Source organism: Pristis pectinata, chromosome 4 (genome assembly GCF_009764475.1).
Source record: "Pristis pectinata isolate sPriPec2 chromosome 4, sPriPec2.1.pri, whole genome shotgun sequence".
NCBI classification, from domain to species: domain Eukaryota; kingdom Metazoa; phylum Chordata; class Chondrichthyes; order Rhinopristiformes; family Pristidae; genus Pristis; species Pristis pectinata.
Window position 1 is genome coordinate 85,170,292 of NC_067408.1, and position 20,635 is coordinate 85,190,926.

Sequence of the window (20,635 nt, forward strand, 5' to 3'; positions counted from 1 at the left end):
CAACATCCCCACGGATCCCTAGTCCATGACCACACAAAATGGGGAAGGACTATTTCGGATGTCAGCGAGAATCCCCAGACCTTGCATCCCCTGGACACGGTAGTCCAAGGTAAACATGGTCTAAACTACCGGATAACTTGCCCCGTTTCATTGGCCTCAGCTGAAACCACAGAACTGATGCAGAAAGCGGTCATTCTCCGCCCAGAGGAAGAGTTTGTCCTCAAATCCCCCAACTCTTCCCCAGATTCAGAAACAGCGCTGTTTGGCCATTGAACCCCGCAAGCATCGGAGTGGAGCGGTGATAAATTGCAGAGAGAGGTCCTGCTCTCCAGCGTTGCCATATTCCTGGGCTCTGGCAGATGGGTGGGTTGCACCGACCGCTGCCGAGAATGGAGTCTGGCAGCGGTGGGGAGAGGCACCGCTTCGTAGAAGCAGGAAGGGCTCAGGAGGGCGCTGCGGGGCAGCAGGGCCAGCGCGCCGGTCGGTCGGGCCAGCTGAGGACGCTAGAGGCTGCGGCCCGCAATGATGCGCGGCTCCGCTGGCGGCGGGACGTGCGCTCGACTCGCTTCACTTATTTGGCGGCTGAAGACTCCCGGGGTCGCCCAACGGCTGGGTCGGACGCGTGGCCTTGCGTCCGGAGTCCAGGCCCCGGTAAGAACTGGGATTGGCTGCTTGATAAGGCGAGAACCGAGGGCTGCACACAGGCCCGGTTCTTGGGATGTAAGGAAGAATTGGGGGCTGGGGGGGGGGGGGGGGGCAGGCAGGAGGGGTTTGGGGAACGGGGAGGGGTGGTGAAGGTGGGAGGGGGAGCACGTTTGCAGAGGCAGAAGGGAAGTGGGGTTTCGGGGAGGGGGTGCGGTAGATCGTGTTTAACGAATCTTGTGGAGTTTTTTGAGGAGGTTACTAAGAAAGTAGATGAAGGTAAGGCTGTGGATGTTGTCTACATGGACTTTAGTAAGGCCTTTGACAAGGTCCCACATGGGAGATTAGTTCAGAAGGTTCAGTCAATGGGTATCCATGGAGAGGTTGTAAACTGGATTCGAAATTGGCTGAGTGGGAGAAGACAGAGTGGTTGTGGATGGTTGTTTCTCAGATTGGAGGCCTCTGACTAGTGGTGTGCTTCAGGGATCTGTGTTGGGGCCATTGTTGTTTTGTATATATCAATGATCTGGAAGATAATGTGGTAAATTGGATTAGTAAATTTGCGGATGACACTAAGATTGGAGGTGTAGTGGACAGTGAGGAAGGCTTTCAAAGCTTGCAGAGGGATCTGGACCAAATGGAAAAATGGTCCAGAAAATGGCAGATGGAATTTAATGCAGACAAGTGTGAGGTGTTGCATTTTGGAAGGACAAATCAAGGGAGGACATACACAGTAAATGGTAGGGCACTGAGGAGTGCGGAGGAACAAAGGGATCTGGGAGTTCAGATACATAATTCCCTGAAAGTAGAGTCACAGGTAGACAGGGTTGTAAAAAAGGCTTTTGGCATCCTGGCATTTATAAATCAAAGTATTGAGTATAGGAGTTGGAATGTTTTGGTGAGGTTGTATAAGTCATTGGTGAGACCAGATTTGGAATATTGTGTGCAGTTCTGGTCGTCGAACTACAGGAAGGATGTCAGTAAGATTGAAAGAGTGCAGAGGAGATTTACTAGAATGTTGCCGGGTCTTCAGGAGTTGAGTTACAGGGAACGATTGAGCATGTTAGGACTTTATTCCTTGGAACGGAGAAGAATGAGGGGAGATATGATAGAGGTTTACAAAATGATGAGGGGCATAGACAGAGTTAATGCAAGTAGGCTCTTTCCACCTAGATTAGGAGAGATAAGTATGAGAGGACATGGCTTTAGGGTGAAAGGGGAAAGGTTTAGGGGGAACATTAGAGGGAACTTCTTCACTCAAAGAGTGGTGGGAGTGTGGAAAGGGCTGCCATCTGATGTGGTAAATGCGGGCTCGCTCTTAACTTTTAAGAGTAAATTGGATAGATACGTGGACGAGAGAGGTCTGGAGGGGTATGGGCTGGGGGCAGGTAAATGAGACTAGCAGAATAATGTTTCAGCACAGACTAGAAGGGCCGAATGGCCTGTTTTCTGTGCTGTAGTTTTCTATGGTTTCTCTGGGTGGGAGGGAGGGGAGGTTAGGGGTAGGAATACGTTGATAAGAAAAAGAAATCCAAAGTTGAAAAGCTACAACCTACAAGGCTCTGGAGTGATAACTGAAAACTAGGGATAGGACATATACAGTTATGGGAGGCTACTAAGGGATGTTGATGAGCAGAGAGAACCATAGAATACAGCACAATACAGGCCCTTCGGCCCACCATGTTGTGCTGACCTTTAAACCACTCCTAAGACTATCTAACCCCTTCCTCCCACACATATCCCTGTTTTAAATTCCTCCATATGCTTATCTGACAATCTCTTGAACTTGACCAACGTATCTGCCTCCACCACTACCCCAGGCAGCGCATTCCATGCACCAACCATTCTCTGGGTGAAAAACCTCCCTCTGATATCTCCCTTGAACTTCCCACCCATTACCTTAAAGTCATGCCCTCTTGTATTGAGCATTGGTGCCCTGGGAAAGAGGCGCTAGCTGTCTACTCTATCTATTCCTCTTAATATTTTGTATACCTCTACCATGTCTCCCCTCATCCTCCTCCTCTCCAAAGAGTAAAGCTCTAGCTCCCTTAGTCTCTCCTCATAATCCATACTCTCCAATCAGGGTTCATGACCATAGTTCCCTGACAGTCAAAACACAGGTCTGAGCGGGCGGTAGTATCCTTTTTAAAAACCATTAAACACATTTAAAATCTCAGTTGCACTAAAATTTTTTAAACAAATTTCTTTATTAGTTTGTAAAAGATTCAGGCTAAACGTTACTATTAGAGACACAAGAGACTGCAGATGCTGGAATCTGGAAGAACAAACAATCTGCTGGGGGAACTCAACGAGTCGAGCAGCATCTGTGGGAGGAAAAGAATTGTCTCTGTTGGCATCATGCAGGGTTTCAACCTGAAACATCGACAGTTCCTTTCCTTCCACAGATGCTGCTCGACCCTCTGAGTTCCTCCAGCAGATTGTTTGTTGTTACTATTAGACTTGTGATTTAAAAACAGCAAACGGGGTTTTAAAATGCGTTTCTAAAACTATGCTCATGGGACAACCCACATTAGCTGGGCCACCCATTAGGGTGGTGGAGAAGGCGTAATGGCATGCTTGCCTTCATCGGAAGGGGAAGTAGAATATAAAAATTGGGATGTTAATTTGCAACTTTTCAAAATACTGGTTAGGCCCCACTTGGCAATATTGTGTACAGTTCTGGCCTCCACACTATAGGAAAGATGTGACTGTGCTGAAGAGAGTGGAAAGAAGATTCTCCAGGATGTTGTCTGGATGTTAAGTTTATTTCAACTTATGTTTGTCATGTCTGTAATGTACTTACTGATGCTGCAAAAAGCTAATGTTCATGGCATTTATACCTGGGTATATTTACCTATGACAATAAACTTAAACTTGGAGCGCTTTAGTTTTGGGGAGAGATTGGATAGGATGGGCCTGTTTTCTGTGGATCGAAGGAGGCTGAGGGGTAACTTGACAGAAGTACATAAGATTACTAGAAGCATGGATAGATGTTCAAAATCCATAACTCTAAGTTTAATTGGGATTTCCAGTGAACAGCAGGTAGGGTGAACTAAAATGGAATTATAAGTAAATTAAAACAAATAGTGACAAATCTGAACAAACAACCAGAAGAGGTGGTGGAGTCAGATAAAATAAAGAAAAAAGATATAATAAAATAATCAGTTGCTTTTTTGAATTTTGTTTTCCTTTTTAGATCAATGAGAATAAAAAGTCTCATATCAGACAGAAGCCACAGAAACAAATTTGTATACCAGTTTTGGAATATTTTGATAAAAAATACAGGCATGAACATGGAGAATTGTGGGACAAAGTCAGGTAATAAATGAGATTATTTCCTTCTCGGTAAATAGGGAAATAAGACATAATAATTATAATATTTATCAATATTCTGATTGAATGCCATATAAATGATCCTAGTCTCAATTTATCATATTTTCTTTAGTTTTGTATCTGTAACATTGTAGCATCAGTTTAATACTGCATTAAAATGTTGGCATTAAAAGGTCCTGGCGAGCTTCTGCTCACCCAGCCTGGAATATCTAACGGTGAAGTGTCGACCATTCTATCTGCCAGGGGAGTTTGCTTCAGCTATCCTGATGGCAGTCTACATTCCACCACAGTCGGACATGAAGCCCGTACTAAATGAGCTATATTCCGTGGTCAACAACCTTGAGACAGGATACCCTGAGGCCCTCTTCATCATCGCAGGAGACTTCAATCAGGCCAACCTCAAGCGTGTGTTACCAAAATATCATCAGCACATCTCCTGCTCCACCAGGGGCACCAACACACTTGACCACTGCTATACAACCATCAAAGATGCTTTCCGAGCCACCCCTCGTCCTCACTTTGGGAAATCAGACCACCAGGCTGTGCTCCTCCTCCCCGCATACAAACAAAAACTGAAACGGGAGGATCCGGTACGGGGAGTCGTGCAGTGCTGGTCTGAGGAAGCAGATGAGCTCCTACGTGACTGCTTTGAGACAGTGGACTGGTCCATGTTCAAAGACTCAGCTGCCAGCCTTGATGAGTATGCCACCACCATCACAGACTTTATCAGCAAGTGTGTGGAGGACTGTGTACCAAAGAAGACAATACAGGTGTTCCCAAACAGGAAACCATGGATGAACTGGGAGATCCACTCCCTACTGAAGTCGAGGACTGCTGCACACAAATCTGGTGATCCTGATCTGTACAAGAAATCGAGGTATGACCTTCGGAAAGCTATCAGGGATGCCCAGAGGCAATACTGACTCAAAATAGAGTCCCTGACCAGCCGTCAGATATGGCAGGGCTTACGTGCCGTAACAGGCTACAAGACGAAGTTGGGCTGCATAGCTAGCAGCAATGCATCCCTTCCGGATGAACTTAACGCATTCTATGCCCGTTTTGAACAGAAGGGAAGTGGATTGTCACCATCCACCCTGACAGCCATCAATGCAGCTGAACCTGTGATCACAGTGGAGGACGTAAGATCAGTCTTCAGAAGAGTGAACACGAGGAAAGCACCGGGCCCAGATGGTGTCCCCGGCCGTCTGCTCACATCTTGTGCTGATCAGCTGGCAGGAGTACTTGCGGACATATTTAACCTCTCCCTGCTTCAATCTCAGGTTCCCACCTGTTTTAAGAAGACCACTATCATCCCGGTACCAAAGAAAAGCAAGGTAACATGCCTCAATGACTACCGACCAGTGGCTCTAACATACAGCATCATGAAGTGCTTTGAGAGGCTGGTCATGGCACACATCAACTCCAGCCTCCCAGACAACCTGGACCCACTGCAATTCGCCTATCGCCAAAACAGGTCTACAGCAGATGCCATCTCCCTGGCCCTACACTCAGCTCTGGAGCATCTGGACGGTAAAGACACCTACATTAGACTTGTTTATTGACTACAGCTCTGCCTTCGATACAATAATCCCAAGCAAGCGTGTCACCAAACTCCAAGACCTAGGACAGCTCCCTCTGTAACTGGATCCTTGACTTGCTAACAAACAGACCGCAATCAGTGAGGATAGGCAGCAATACCTCCGGCACGATTATTCTCAACACTGGTGCCCCACAAGGCTGCGTCCTCAGCCCTCTACTCTACTCCGTATACACTCATGACTGTGTGGCCAGATTCTGCTCTAACTCTGTCTACAAGTTTGCAGATGATACCGCCGTTGTAGGCCGTATCTCAAACAGCGATGAGTTGGAGTACAGGAAGGAGATAGAGAGCTTAGTGGAATGGTGTCATGACAACAACCTTTTCCTCAATGTCAACAAAACAAAAGAGCTGGTCATTGACTTCAGGAAAGGGGGCGGTGTACATGCACCTGTCTACATCAATGGTACTGAGGTCGAGAGGGTTGAGAGCTTCAAGTTCCTGGACGTGAACATCACCAACAGCCTGTCCTGGTCAAATCACGTAGAAGCCACAGCCAAGAAAGCTCACCAGCGTCTCTACTTCCTCAGGAGGCTAAAGAAATTTGGTTTGTCCCCTTTGACTCTTACCAACTTTTACCGATGCACCATAGAAAGCATCCTATCTGGATGTATCACGGCTTGGTACGGCAACTGCTCTGCCCAGGACCGCAAGAAACTGCAGAGAGTTGTGGACCCAGCCCAGCGTGTCACAGACACCAGCCTTGCCTCCTTGGATTCTGTCTTTACCTCTCATTGCCTCAGTGAAGCAGCCAGCATAATCAAAGACCCCACCCACCCAGGACATTCGCTCTTCTCTCCTCTTCCATCGGGTAGAAGATACAGGAGCCTGAAGGCACGTACCACCAGATTTAAGGACAGCTTCTACCCCACTGTGATAAGACTATTGAACGGTTCCCTTATACAATGAGATGGACTATGACCTCACGATATACCTTGTTGTGACCTTGCACCTTATTGCACTGCATTTTCTCTGTAGCTGTGACACTTTACTCTGTACTGTTATTGTTTTTACCTGTACTACATCAATGCACTCTGTACTAACTCAATGTAATTCCACTGTGTAATGAATTGACCTGTACGATCGATTTGTAAGACAAGCTTTTCACTGTACCTCGGTACAAGTGACAATAATAAACCAATATCATAGGTTACATGCTGAAGTTCCTGGAATGGGTCTTTGGACCACTGAAAGAAATGTAGTCTACAGGCAAAATACCTTGACATTTAAGGAAGAATGTTAAAATGCGTGGACAGATTATTAAAACTAATCTAATAGCATTGTTCACATGCTAAGATTATACTGGTGACTGGAGATGTTTCTTTCAAATTTATATTTTAGGTATCACTGGCAAAGCCAGCATTTATTGGCCGTCCTTAATTGTCTTGATGTGGTGGTGGTGAGCTGTTACCTTGAACTGCTGTAGTCCTTCTAGTGAAGGTATTCACAGAGCACTTTTGCATGGGGAGCTCCTGAACTTAGACCCAGTGACAATGAAACAATGGCAAAAATATTTCCAAGTCAGGATAGTGTGCGATGTGGTGGACAACCTACAGGTGGTGGTGTTCCCATGATAAGATGTCATGAGTTCAGGAGGTGCTGTCAGAATAGCTGGTGTAAGGAACTGCAATGCATTTTAAGTGGTGCACACTGCAGCCACTGTGCTGTGTACAGTGGAGGGAATAAATGTTTCAGGTAGTCAGTGGGTGCCATTCAAGTGTGCTGCCTTGTCCTGGATGTTACTGAGCTTCTTGAGATTTGTTTGTGCCAGGCAAGTGGAGAGTATTCCATGACTCTGCTAACTTGTGCCTTGCAGATAGTGGATTCAGGTTTTTGGTTCATATTTAGACCAAAGAATGGAGGCAAGTTGTCCAGGCAATGCACAAACTGGCCTTTGGGCAGTCCAGTGAATTTGTGACCACAGTGAAATCTTGTGGCTGGGGTGTGCTATGCAACCAAGAGAAGAGCAGGAGAACCAGCAGTTTCCATCATGTCCAACAGGTGGTGATGAGGGAAACTGTCGTATCTGGGTGGCCTGACCACACATGGAGCAACCACTGCTGCTCCCCGGCAAAGCCCCACACACATTGTGCCAGGCTCAGCATTGTATGGCCTCACCATTTACCTTGGTCTGCCCAACACCAGTCTCTCCACACCAATCTGTGGGGCTAATCATTGTGCCAGATTCTCAGCAAAGCAGCAGGCAGCATGGAGGGGGCAGGGGTTTGCCCAAGGTTCCTAGTATGGGAGTGCAATCAGTAACACACTTCTCTGTTTATGAAATGCTATAGTGATACCGTTTAGTGCTGATTCTTGGGAATACATCCAGAGTGCTCAGGAAGGCACCTTAATGAAAAGGGAGCATTACCCTCCTAGTGTTATCGCCAAATTCTTAATTACTATAAACTGAGATCATCACTCAGAAACATTTTCAGGACCAAACTTCTTTATTTCTCTGCAGAGATAGAGAACTCCATTGTTACCCCGACTCACTGTTGGCTACAGCTGGTCAAGAGTCCGAGGGAGTATGTCTGTATATTGATTAGCTAACAGATTTATACAGTTCGAGTATGTGAGAGATGGAGGTGTTCACATTCTGTGGCAGTCTACAATGTCTACGGTGGTTACTCCTTAAATTTGTACGACTTGTTATCTGCGGCTACAAGGACATCGGCAACCGCTTGCTGACAAGTTCTCACCAAACAAAGACTTGTTATTCATTCTTTACACACCCTGTTATCCTGATACTGTGAGTCCATACCCTTACTTCTGTACACCATCTTTTTCAGCACTTTTTAAGCTTTCAGTGGCTCTAGTCCTGAATTTTTAACCCTTTGAGCCCTTTATTTTACAAAATTCTCATCACTAGAGCAACAATTGATTTACATCCATCTTCCTTTGTTCAGTTACAGTAAAGACATGTTTGCTTGGTAAGTCCCTACTAGCTCAGGCTCTGACCCTGTAGCTCTTTTCCTTGCATCATTGGCTTTTCCTAAATATTGCCCTGTTATCAGGCACCACCTCATAAAGATCGTGTCTGTGCTTGGGAATGATTTGTGCTGCACCTAAATGTGTGAAGTATTTGTAATAATGTAGACAAATCAATAAAGCAAATCGGTGTAAATATATACCATATAATTCCCATTACAGAGATGAGGCTACAGAGTAACTAAAGCTAGGAGCTAAATATTGAAAGATATTCAACATTTAGGTACGAGAAGCAAGGTTGAGCTGTTAAAGTTTCTCACTGGTTGGGATGGCTGAGGCCAAGGGGTCACTGTTTCAGAAAAAGGGATTGGCATGTCATAACTTAGGTGGGAAGGAATTTCTTCATCCAGAAAGCAGTGAACCTTTGGAATTCTGCAACTTATAAGGCTGTGGAAGCTTGGCCGCTGCATATTATTTAAGATTGATTTTTAGATATTAATGGAATCAAGAGATACAGGGTCAGTGCAGGAAGGTGCTGCTGGGTTAAAAGATCAGCCATGATCTTAAATGGTAGCACAGGCACAAGGGGCTGGATGGCCTATTCCTACTCCCATTTGCTGTGCTTTTTTTAAATTTATGATTGATATCCCATCCACTACCTTAAACATTCATTCTTTTCTTCACTGGGACACAGGCTGCAATATGTATCATCTACAAAATGCTCTGCAGTTACTTACCCAGCTTGCTCCAATACAAACTTGCAACCTCAGCCACCAAGATGGACAAGGGCAACAGGCGTATGGGAGTGCCACCACCTGCATTCTGCCCTGCAAGTTGTGTACCTTCCTGACTAGGAAGTATATTGCCGTTCCTTCATCGCTGCAGGAACTGTGGATCCTGGAATTCCCTCTCCTACCTTCACCAAAATGACTGCTGTTGTTCAAAAAGGTGACTTGCCACCACCTTCATGAGGGCTTTTAGGGATGTGCAAGATGCTGACCTTGCCAGACTGATCCAAGAATTGAATAAATAAAACAAAGCCTCAGCAAATAATGTAGTGCATTTTATAAATGGTGCACACTGGAGCCATGATGCAACAGTGGCAGAGGGAATGAGAGTCTGGGTGGTGGATGGGGTGCCAGTCAATTGGGGTGTTTTATCTTGGATGGCATCTAGCTGTTTAGGTGTTGCTGAAGCTACTCTCTCTGAGGCAATACGTCATGCTATTGACAGGTGCCTTGTAAAAGATGGAAAGACTTTGAGTGTTAGGAGATGATTCATTCACTAAAGGGTTCCCAGCCTCTGAATTGTTCTTGTTGCTGTGGTATTTATATGGTTGGCCCAGTTGTTTCTGAGTAATAGTGATACCCAGATGTTGATGGTGTGAGACTCGGCGATGATAATGCTATCAATAGCAAGTGTGAGTTTGTTGGCTCTGTAGTTGGAGATGTTCATTGCCCTGTGTTTTAGTCTGCAGATGTTACTTCAAGTTTCATGGACGTTAATGTCCAATACTTTAACTCTACAATAGTGATGGCAGTATATTTTGGGGAGTACTTTTGGTCTTTATTCTACCTGTATCTAATTAGTGCTACATTTGGAGCACCTGCAACTAATTAGCACAGCAAAACTGTTGGACCTGCATTTAATGAGCATCACAGGAGTTGACCTGCCTATGTCTAATTAGTATTGCAGCCATTCTGCAGTCTAGAGGAGCTAAACTGGGTGATTACCATAGTGATTGGACTCTCTCTAAAGGAAAGAGCATTCATCATACCAGTCAGTGACCATTCAGGGGAAAAGCTCTGTCATAAATTTTTGAAAGGCTCATTAATTAAGGAGCAGACATGGTCTTTTTATCCAATGCAATAAGTTTCCAATCAACCAGTGAAACAATTCAACTTGGTTGAATGGAAACGTGGTTAGATTTGCGTAGGTAGTTTAACGCCATGCATTGTGTATCTTGTGTATTCTAAACTACCTGTTTGCGTTTGATATTGTTTTTCTAGCATAGCAATGGGGAAAATCAAGCAACAAAGTGTGTATGGGAAAGCAATGTTGTCAAGTTTATCTTAAAACTAATTTCAGAAGCAGCATTGCTGGATTCTTGGGAAATTCAGCTTTGGAATTTATATTTGTGTAGACATTCTATCCAAATTTGTGGTAGATGAAGGACTCCACTTTTGCAATGATAAGATATAACTTTATATTACCTTGATTTTGATATAAGATTGGTGCGCAGTCCCTCTTTTCTATTGAATTTGGTGTGCTGGTTCCCTGAACAGGCCAGAAGACCAATCCACCAATTTGACTGAAAATTCCTCACAGACAAATATAATGAAATACTATATGTCAGTAGTCTAAGTGGTAGAACTAGAGTTCCAATGATTTTGTCTAAGTTTAAAAAAAATCTTAAACTCTTAAATTTCTTCAGAAGTCATTCTTCTGAAGGACAATAAATCACGAACTTCCTAAGATTTGGTGCAGTTCTGCACACCAGCAATTCGAAGAATGTTTGATTGCAGGGTTTGAGCCTGTAAGCAGTTTGAGTAATGTCTATACAGTGGTGGGTTATGGTGAAGCTGCATATTGTTGGGAATGAGTATTGTACAAGACTGCCTTTTAAATCACTGAAGGATTTAAAAAGCTTAATTTGTTTATTTATACAATGAAATGTAATTGGCAATTAAATTTGCTTGAAGGAAACAAAATTATAGAACTTTGTGGCATAATCTTTCGAGGTTATCATTGGCTAGTAATTACATGGATTACTGGAAAAATAATACCATGTAGATATTATATCAATATTCATTATTCCTTTTGCTATTAAATATTTGAACTATTCTATAACAAGGCCAAGGTAATGTCTAGTTTTCAGTTAGGATGCCAGTGTTTGGAAAATTTTTCGTAGCACTTTACAGTTTATATGGTAAAGCAGGATCTAACAATAAAATCACAGTGCAATTGTATGGAGAAGTAGTTATTTCATGAGAACAAAATGTTATAGTTGCAGCCTACTCTGTCATGAATATTCAGAAAGCTGCTGATGTTAGAATTGCTGAAAATAAAGTTTAAAATATTTGATCTTTATTTGTTGTCACCCTGCAGTGTCAGCTTGCCTAACTTAATGGCCTGCTTCCCTTAAGACCAGGTCTCCATCTCCTGGTATTTGTGTATAATGAGGGCTCAAAGCCGTGTGCATCAATATCTGAGGAAGAACTACTGCTACTTGGGGATGAGGAAGGTGAATACATCGCTTTGGAGTTGAGATGGCTCTAAACCACATGGGTGGCACAAGAGTTATAGAACTGTTAATCTTTCAGGGCAAAATTAGTAATTAGCCAACTGAGCCAGGCAATTCTCCCATTATCTGCTTCTCTGATTGACCAGCTGGTCTGTACTGGAAGCATATACCTGTCAATGAAGGTGTTATTTTTTTCTATGTGCCTCCAAGTAACCCTGTGAGCCATTGCTCAATGGATAATTTAGTGTGAAACTTATGTGCTTCAATACTATTAAGCTGCATCTTTTCTGCTAGCTATACGATTCTCTGCAACAAAAAGGTTGTATTTCTGTCAGAAATTAATTTTTACTGATTTTGTTTGCTTGTCTTTCAGAGAAGTGCTGCTGCTTCCCTGCAGCTGGCAGTATGGCGTACTTGTGAATAAGTTCAGCCACTGTGTAGCACTGGAACAGCTTCTTCAATCACAGGGATATTGGAATTTTCTGCAAGATGTCTTACCATTTTCCAAGCATTCTTTACGATGTTACGTCAGCAGGGCCCAGAACCGGTTCCCAAGACTATTGCATCATGCCGAAAGGTTGAAGGAATATTACCTACTGAATGCGGCCTCTTTGCTGCCTGTCCTTGCGTTGGATGTCCAAGATGGAGAGCGTGTGTTGGATATGTGTGCTGCTCCCGGAGGGAAATCTGTGGCAATATTGCAGTCTGCCACTCCACGTAAGTGCTGCACTATTCCATGTTGCTTGTAGGATACAGAAATTACATTTCCTTACCTCTACACTGTAATTACCATCATTTTTTTTATGGTTACCTCTGGGCTTTCTGGCTTTTGGTTACTATCTAGATAAGGCATAAATTTAAGATAAATGCTGTCATCTCAAACTTGTGCCTTATCTAGACAATAACCAAAAGCCAGAAAATCCAGAGGTAACCATAAAAGAAATGATGGCAATTACAATGTAGAGGTAAGGAAGTAAGTAATTTCTGCATCCTACTGTGTCTAAACGAGAACTTGAATTGCCCAGGCATAGAAGACTATGGGACGAGTGCTGGAAGATGGGATTAATTACAGATGGGTCCCCACTGGTCGGTGTGGACGTGGTGGGCCGAATGGCCTGTTTCCAAGCTATGTGACTCTGGCAAAAGAACCAAAGATGACGTAAGGAAAGACTTTGTTAAACTGGATGGGATTAGGATGTGGAATGTTCTGATCAGGCAGCAGAATGGCTCAACTAGTAGTGCTACAACCTTGCTGCTCTGGTGACCTGGGTTCAATCCTGGCCTCTGCTGCTGTCTGTATGGAATTTGCACATTTTCCCAATGCCCCAGTTTCGTCCCACACTCAAAGTTGTGCAGGTTAATTGGCCACTTCCACTTTAAATATCAGATTTTTTTGTCAATGTTTAGCTGTTTGTGAGAGATTACTTCCAAAATGTGTGAAGTGCTCAGTGTTCTCCAGAGTCTTCCTGAATCTGCATTGCTGGAGCATCGAGAGCTCTTTGATGGAGGATTTTAGTCTTCTGAGTATTAATTGACATTCCTATTTTCCAATATCTTTGGTAAACATGCTGAAGATTGTCTGAACATCCTATTTCTATATGAACATCATTGTTAAATGACTGAAGTCGGGATATCCTTGGTTCTGGATTAGTGTCAGTGAGGTTAATTGGCTTTCTGTCCATCCATTTGCTTGGTGGGGGCCTGGTAGTACCTAATAAGCTATTGCAGTAGGAAATATTGAGACCACCCTTCTTTGATTCCTCTCTTAATCCCAGTGGAGTTTGTGCTGGAGTTGGTACTGTATTATTGCCTGAATATTGTTGTTGAGCTTGGATAAGGTGGTGGCATATTTAGGGAGTAACCATACTTCAGAAGAATTATCCAGAGTGGTTCTTGATAGAGATGAAGGCCTTTGTGAGATCCAAGAAGGCCATACAGAGAGACTTCCTGATGGATTTTTTTTCTGTAGTTGACAGCAAGGTGATCCCTCATTTCCAGTTGGAGCTCTCTTTCTTGAAGATGGTCGTGATCGTGGCATCCCTGAGGACATGTGAGATTTTTGTTGGTGTTCCATGCCCTCAAGGAAAGAGCATGCTTCAGGGATCACGTTCTACTTAATTTCATCAACTTCAGATGTCTTGATTTTCTTCTGCTTAAAGGCTGCATTTGCCTTTATAAATGGGATTGGAAGGATTCCAAGCTTATCTTCCTGGATACAGATAAAAATTACCTTTTCACAAATAGTGTGAAATTATTTTATTATTTTGTAGACCTGAATAACAAGTACAAAAAAAACTTGTGGTTTATGGGTTAAGCAAGCAACCTCAGGAAGAAATTCTCCCAAAGGTCTGCAGATGCTAGAAATCTGAAATAAAATAGGCTTGAAATGGCAAAATGTGGTGACATAACAACCAATCATCCACTGATGTTTGGCCAAGTAGTAACTAAACTGGGATCATAAATTATGTTAATTAATGCAATAACATTAGAAGATCATGATTAATTAGGATGAAAGCAATTAGACCTTGCTGAAAGAGGCAAAAGTGAGTTTAATCCAAGTCTGCGAGGAGGGAAAAATATTTTAAGTAAAATATAATTTAAGTGGACATACAGGAGTCTCGGGAATAAATGCAGTAGGCAATTAACTTGAGACAATTTAACTGCAGAAATCTGTGACTGTAACCTGCTCTTCCACAGAATCATTGTGGATATATACATGAAATGAGCCAGATCATATTGGCCCTCCACGCACAAGAATCCTGCATGGCTAGATCATATGCTGTGACCGGACTTAAGGCCCTGCCCAAAAAGACACTGATAGCTTTTTGACAGATTGCTGCTGTCAATGGCTTTTGAACTATTTTTAAAGTTCAATTAGATGTCCTTTTCCTCATGTACATATAAACATATTTGAATCATGTTTAAAACAAATAAAATAACTACAGCAACTAAAGTTTTAGAAATTAATTAAAATTGTGTTAAGAGGAAGTAAAATAAAAGAGAACTAAGTAAACCACTTGCCTACCCTCACCTTATTCCAGGTCAACGATCCCATTCAATGAATGAAATCACTCTACTGGCTGGCATAATGCTCAACTTACAATAGAACACTCTACTGTTCAACTCACTACATCACTGCTGCACTGCTGGACTTGCTGCTGAATCCAGTGGTGGACTAAGATGTAAGGTGAATTAGTCTCTGACTTCGCATTTTAATGCCCCACGTGGAAGTCGGAGATGAGCTAGCTGACAAGAACCAGATAACCCATGCTTTTCTTGGAAGCCAACTGCTGTGGCTAGTCTGTTGGATGTATATATGTGTGTATATATTTTTTTCCTCCATAATACAGTTTCTTTTATTTTCACAAAGAAATTTCATGCAAATGGGTACAAGTTACCCAAAGAAGTTATTGTCCCAGTTTTTCGGTCAATGAGAAACAAACAGTGTTCATTGTTCTTCATGTTTAGAGCTGCTATGGGCCTTCTGGGCTGGTGTGACAACTTGTAGTTGTTGGGAATCTGAAACAGGGGATCTAGGGCCTCTATGAATTCGCAGGGAGTAGTGTGTCTCTTCCATTAATTATCCTGAAAAAGCCTTGTTGAGGTATCCCATCGATCCATACCAAGAGACATAAATTGAACATATACTGTAACAGAATTAAATGGATTAGAGTTTGGTTGAGTTCAAGAGAATTAAGAGGCAGTGAAGGTAAAAGAAAAATTGATTTTTATTTTCAGTTTATTTCTTAAAGTATCGGTGCCAGTAAGGTGATGGTCAATAATTAAGATTTCTCACACCATTTAAAAATTCACTTCTTAAATGGACATGCTTTAACATTTTCTAGCATGTCTAGTCAGTATGTAATAGTTACTCATTTTTTTGTGTATGAATGGTGAGTCTTGTGGCAAGTTAACAATATAGCAAAGCTTCACTTGGAAAGCCACATCTGGATTCACATATTTAACTACCCCTTTTGCAGATGCTGGATGTTGCTGCCAATTTATTCCTTAATTATGCCCAACTTAAAGGAAGAGCTTTATTTCAAAACTGTTTAGTGGTACTTGCATTTAGTTGAATATGATTGGACAACAGGTATAGATGGTGCTTATTTCATACTGCAAATTCTATATGTTGTAAACTTGTTGATAAAAATTTAATAAATACTTTATCACTTCTGTCTATATATGAAGTATAACTATCAGCATACTAATATCATTGAATATATTTTAGTCACATATTTGAATGCAAATTATGTAAGTGCTATCCTTGATCTTTTCTGGAATCTTTATGATATGGTAGAATTGACTTTTTTTCTTTTAAAATGAAAACTTCCACAAAATGAAAACTTCCACATAATGTCACAGACATTTTCTACACGAGCAGTTAGCTTCAGATAGCATATGCAAATTTAGAATCCATTTAGATGGCTCCATTAATTTTCTAATAGACATGACTGCAAATGACTCGAGCTCTTTCTTGTAAGTAGATTCAGACTTTTATAGGTAGAATGCTTTACTGAAATGCTTTTGAATTTTCTATCTAATTTTAGCATCTTCTTACATTAGTAAAACATGAATAGTTGCAGACTAGGTTGTGTAGAGAGGAGCTATAGGAACTAAATAGTAGTTTGTTTATTTAGTGAAGTTTAACATTTTGAAACAGAATATTGTTACGATGATATACAGCAGCTTTTAATTGAACTGCATTTCATTTAGTTATGTTCAGTGAAGTTGATCATATCTATTTTACAGCATGTTATGATTTGTCTTATTGTTACAGTAGGAACATTCTAATTTTAGAATCATTGCTCATCTTTATGACTGTTTTCTTCAAAGCACTTTTATTCTATATCATCTGTTCAACCTAGAGATTGAACTTGGCTTATAGCCTGATGGGAATAGTTACACGCTTAGACACTCTTCTGCATTACTATTATTCCCATCAAGTGTACAATTAAAATGCTATATCATACAACCTGACAATTATTTTTTCATAATCTCTGCTGGATAGACTTGCGGTGAGTACATCCCATAATTTATCTTTCAGTTCTTCACCACATACTATTGCTGTTATGACAGCTGCTCTCAACGAAAAAAGGGATTTAAAATCAAGTACAACCCTCTTGGTGGAAAGCTCCCCAATATCTATGTAAAGTGTAGCAGATTCTGAAGGAGTTATGTCAAGGTAATTTCATTTCTATTAAACCTCTTGACTTCTGCATTTGTGGTATATTGGACCACTCCAAACTATTACTGGCATTTAGCTTTTATTCTCTATTTACTTTACAACAAAATATTCATTAGATTTGCTTATTAACTTGGTTTCATTCATCACAACAAAGCTTATAGTCTTAGAACAAAAGAATAGCAATGTCTTTTTAGAGTTTAAATGTTTTCCAATCTCTGGAAAATAGATTATGGCCAGATTTTGCAGGGAAATACTGAATCTATTTAATGACAGCTTTCTTTGGTAGAAAATCCCAAAGAAGGGAGAAAGCACGTATATCAAGGAAGGGAAGAAAGACTTGAAGAATTAGAGGACTCGCAGAGAGTGATAACAAACTTTGAATTCCCTTGGCTGTCTTGAACCTCACTTGAGAATGGATGGCAGCTGAACCTTAGGAAAATGTCTGAATTTCTATGTTTATTGCTAATTACAGTACAAGTTTTGCTGAGTCCTGGCCAGGGGCGGGTGAAAAGGTAAAGCTTCCCTTTAAATTAAAGTGATAAGAAAGGTGGTAGAATGAGATTCAAGCCAATTTGACATGTTTGTTTTCAGTACAGTTTTGTAAAAAGAAGTTTGTGATACGTTATGATGCCAGACTGAATATTTGATTCCAATATTTGCCTTATGGAGAAGTTTTGTTTTGAGGCAGAGAAACAATTTAAAAATAACTCCTCAATAAAACAGTTAAAACTCTTTAACAAATAAAAATGACTTAGACTTGTAGAGTGCCTTTCATAATCCTATGATGTTTTAAATACAAATAAAAGGTAAAGTTGGAGGGCTAATGCACTTTTCACAGAGAGCATGAAATCTGTGAAGTTCTGTTTGAAGCTTAGTCATTGTTGTAGGGTAGCACTGTGACTGATTTACATTCATTAATGTATGACAAACTATAATTGGGTATTCTATATGGCAATGTTAATTAAGGGATACTGTAAGTATCATCCTGGGCATTAAGGGAGATCTCACACTCATCCATTAATAGAGCATGGAATCTTTTGTTTTCACCTAAGAGCACAGATGGATCTTTGGTTTAAAGTTTTTGATAGTGCCGCACTGCAGTGAAGACTGGAATTAGTATTATGAGAGTTGAGGCATAAGAAGATGTCAGGGCCAGGTCATATTTCTGCTGAAGTTCCAAAACTTAGTGAAGAATAACTTCAGTACAAATTCACAACCTTCTCTCCAACAACTGGGAGGAGGATGACCTGCCAGTTGATCTTCAAGAAATTGTAGTCATGACCATCTTCAAGAAAGAAGAAAAATCCAATTGCCTTCTGCCACAAGAAGAATCAGGGTGCTGAAGGTCTTAAATGTACTGTTAATAAAATGTGACTATTTCTGTTAAGTTTTCAGTTTTATTATTTGAAAGAGAACAAATTTTAGAAAAGCTTTGTTTTCTTTCCATATTTCTCCAAAGTAGATGTCTTTTGTGTTAGCGAAACGTATAGAAAAGACACAGTAATCTACTAGAATTTCTTCCTTGTCTCATAGGGAGATGTATAGCTGACCACACAATCTCAGATTTGTTTCTCTTTCTTTAAAAGGTCACTTTCTGTGCAATGACCATGACAGTTTACGCCATAAGTGGCTGAAGCAAACACTGGAGTCTTTTGTACCTGAGGACTTAAGGGGGGTAACTTCTGTGACCAACCTGGATGGAAGAGACATTGGTCCACAACAGCCACAAATATTTGACAAGGTGAGTCTGCACTTTGATTATGCTTTGCCAGACCATAGTGAATGTGCTGCTTAGCAATACCTCAAAGTGCATTCCTTTGTAACTGAGACTTGGGCTTATGCCCAAGGACCACACTGCACTGAGTTGATTTTAGTGTTCTGCTTTGGAGTAGAAGGCAGGTAATATAAAGGCAATAAAAAAACTATGGAATGACCTGGTGAAAAATATGGAAATAAAGATGTATTAAGTACTCTACATTGGAATGGAGCAGTTTATGTAATCCATGAATGCTACAGAAATAATTGAGAATGAAATTAAAAGGGACATGATGCCCAATGTACACTTTTTTTAAAAAAGAAGCATTTGAAAGGTGGAATTAGACAGATAAAACAGTAGAGTATAAGGCAGAGGGAGCCACATTTAATTAGCAATGTTGTGAACATTCTGCTCCTTAGCTATTGTGTGAGTTTGGATTATCAAGGGCGGTGAGCATTAGTGTCAATGTGGAGGAAAAAGGTGTTAATATAGCAGCTCTAGTTCCTTTCAGGATGTTCCAAAGTGCTTTCAAAATAACACTTGTGAAAATAAATTATGGAAGTTACTTTTAAGTGCCATTTTGTATGGCAATCTAGAACTCCTTTATATTCCCACTGTCTCTTCCATGGTGGCTCCGTAACTGATGTCTCGGACTAAAGTCATTTATTTGGGAAATGGGTGACATCCTGCCATCATTCAATATCGGATGAAATGCTACACCTTTGTCCATTTATAAATAGAGTGATTGATTCTGCCTTGTCTCTATTGTGCGGATATGGTTTCAAGATAAGGGCTGGTCATTTAAAACTGAGATGCCTAGAATTTTCTTTATGCAGAGGGCAGTGAATCTTTGTAATTCTGTACCCTAGAGAATTGTGGAGGTTGGATCGTTTTAAGTGCTTAAAGTGGAGGAAGATAAACTTTTTTGAAAGATTGGGAAATTGAAGGCTCTCAGGGTATGGCTCAGAGAATGAGTTGTGGCCTGGGGTAGATCGGCTGTGATTATATTGAATGGTGGTGCAGGCTTGAAGGGGCCAGCCAGGTGGCCTGGTTGTGCTGCTTTTGTGCTCTTGGATTTTGGAACTTCCATGCAGTACTGACACAAGCCACATGGGGGTGCTAAGTTCCCAGTTTTAACTAAACATTTCTGTTTGGGTGAAATCAGCCCATATTAGTCTGCAAATATATTGTTTAGGTCCTTTGTGTTTTGCAAAAGGACAATCAGTCCAAGTGTGAATATAATACAATTGGGTTATAGGTTTTTTGTAGTTTCACTAAAAATAACAATTAATTTATTTGCAATAATGATATTTTTCATTTAAGTTTTTCAGGTGATTTCTTCCCAGTTATTCATTTGTAAATTACAAGGAATTAAATTTCATAATATCCTTAAAACTACATGGCCTTAGTACTGATTAGCTCATGCAACCACTGTACCCCTTTCCACCTCCATCTTTTTCATAAACTGCTAGTTATGTTTTAACAAACGCTAAATACTGGAATTCAGTAATCTGACTGCTGGATTTTATCTCCGTTGATAAAGTGAGCTTGACACTGTCAGAAGTTATAGTTTGCCATATGTTTAAACCACACTTAGAACTGGTACCCTGTGGGTTTTGCAATATTGTGTTCTGTTGCCAATCTCAAGTGTTATGCCAGGAGAATAACATTTCCATAATTTTCCCAACAGACAACCTATCAACAACAGCAAGTCAAAGATGTAATTAACTAAATAATGAGTTTCCCAAATGTCTCAGCTCACAAGTAGCTTTTAGAATTCATCGATGTTACATTGACTGAGGTTTCTTGTGCTTTCCTTTGGTGGTCAGCTTTGCTTGAGATGTCACTCCCTGAGTAGGTCACTCATTAACTTTTTGACAAATTTCCAGATGCATTTCGTCCTGGGACACCTTGGAGTGCAAAAACCTCAAAATTGAGGACCTCGCT

At 41.2% G+C, this 20,635-nt stretch overlaps 1 protein-coding gene across 3 annotated transcripts in view; it reads left to right on the forward strand.

Moving 5' to 3' along the window:
• The window catches only part of LOC127569433 (tRNA (cytosine(34)-C(5))-methyltransferase, mitochondrial-like), a 33,901-nt gene continuing 13,266 nt past the window's right edge, over nt 1-20,635 (forward strand). The window contains exons 1-4 of one of the 3 annotated variants that reach the window (XM_052014071.1): nt 1-651; nt 3,839-3,960; nt 12,118-12,461; nt 18,519-18,673. In XM_052014071.1, the coding sequence (XP_051870031.1) occupies nt 523-651; nt 3,839-3,960; nt 12,118-12,461; nt 18,519-18,673 (750 nt within the window). In that variant the 5' untranslated portion in view covers nt 1-522. The remainder of the gene's footprint in view (nt 652-3,838; nt 3,961-12,117; nt 12,462-18,518; nt 18,674-20,635) is intronic. The other 2 variants (XM_052014072.1, XM_052014073.1) reach the window with 2 other exon arrangements.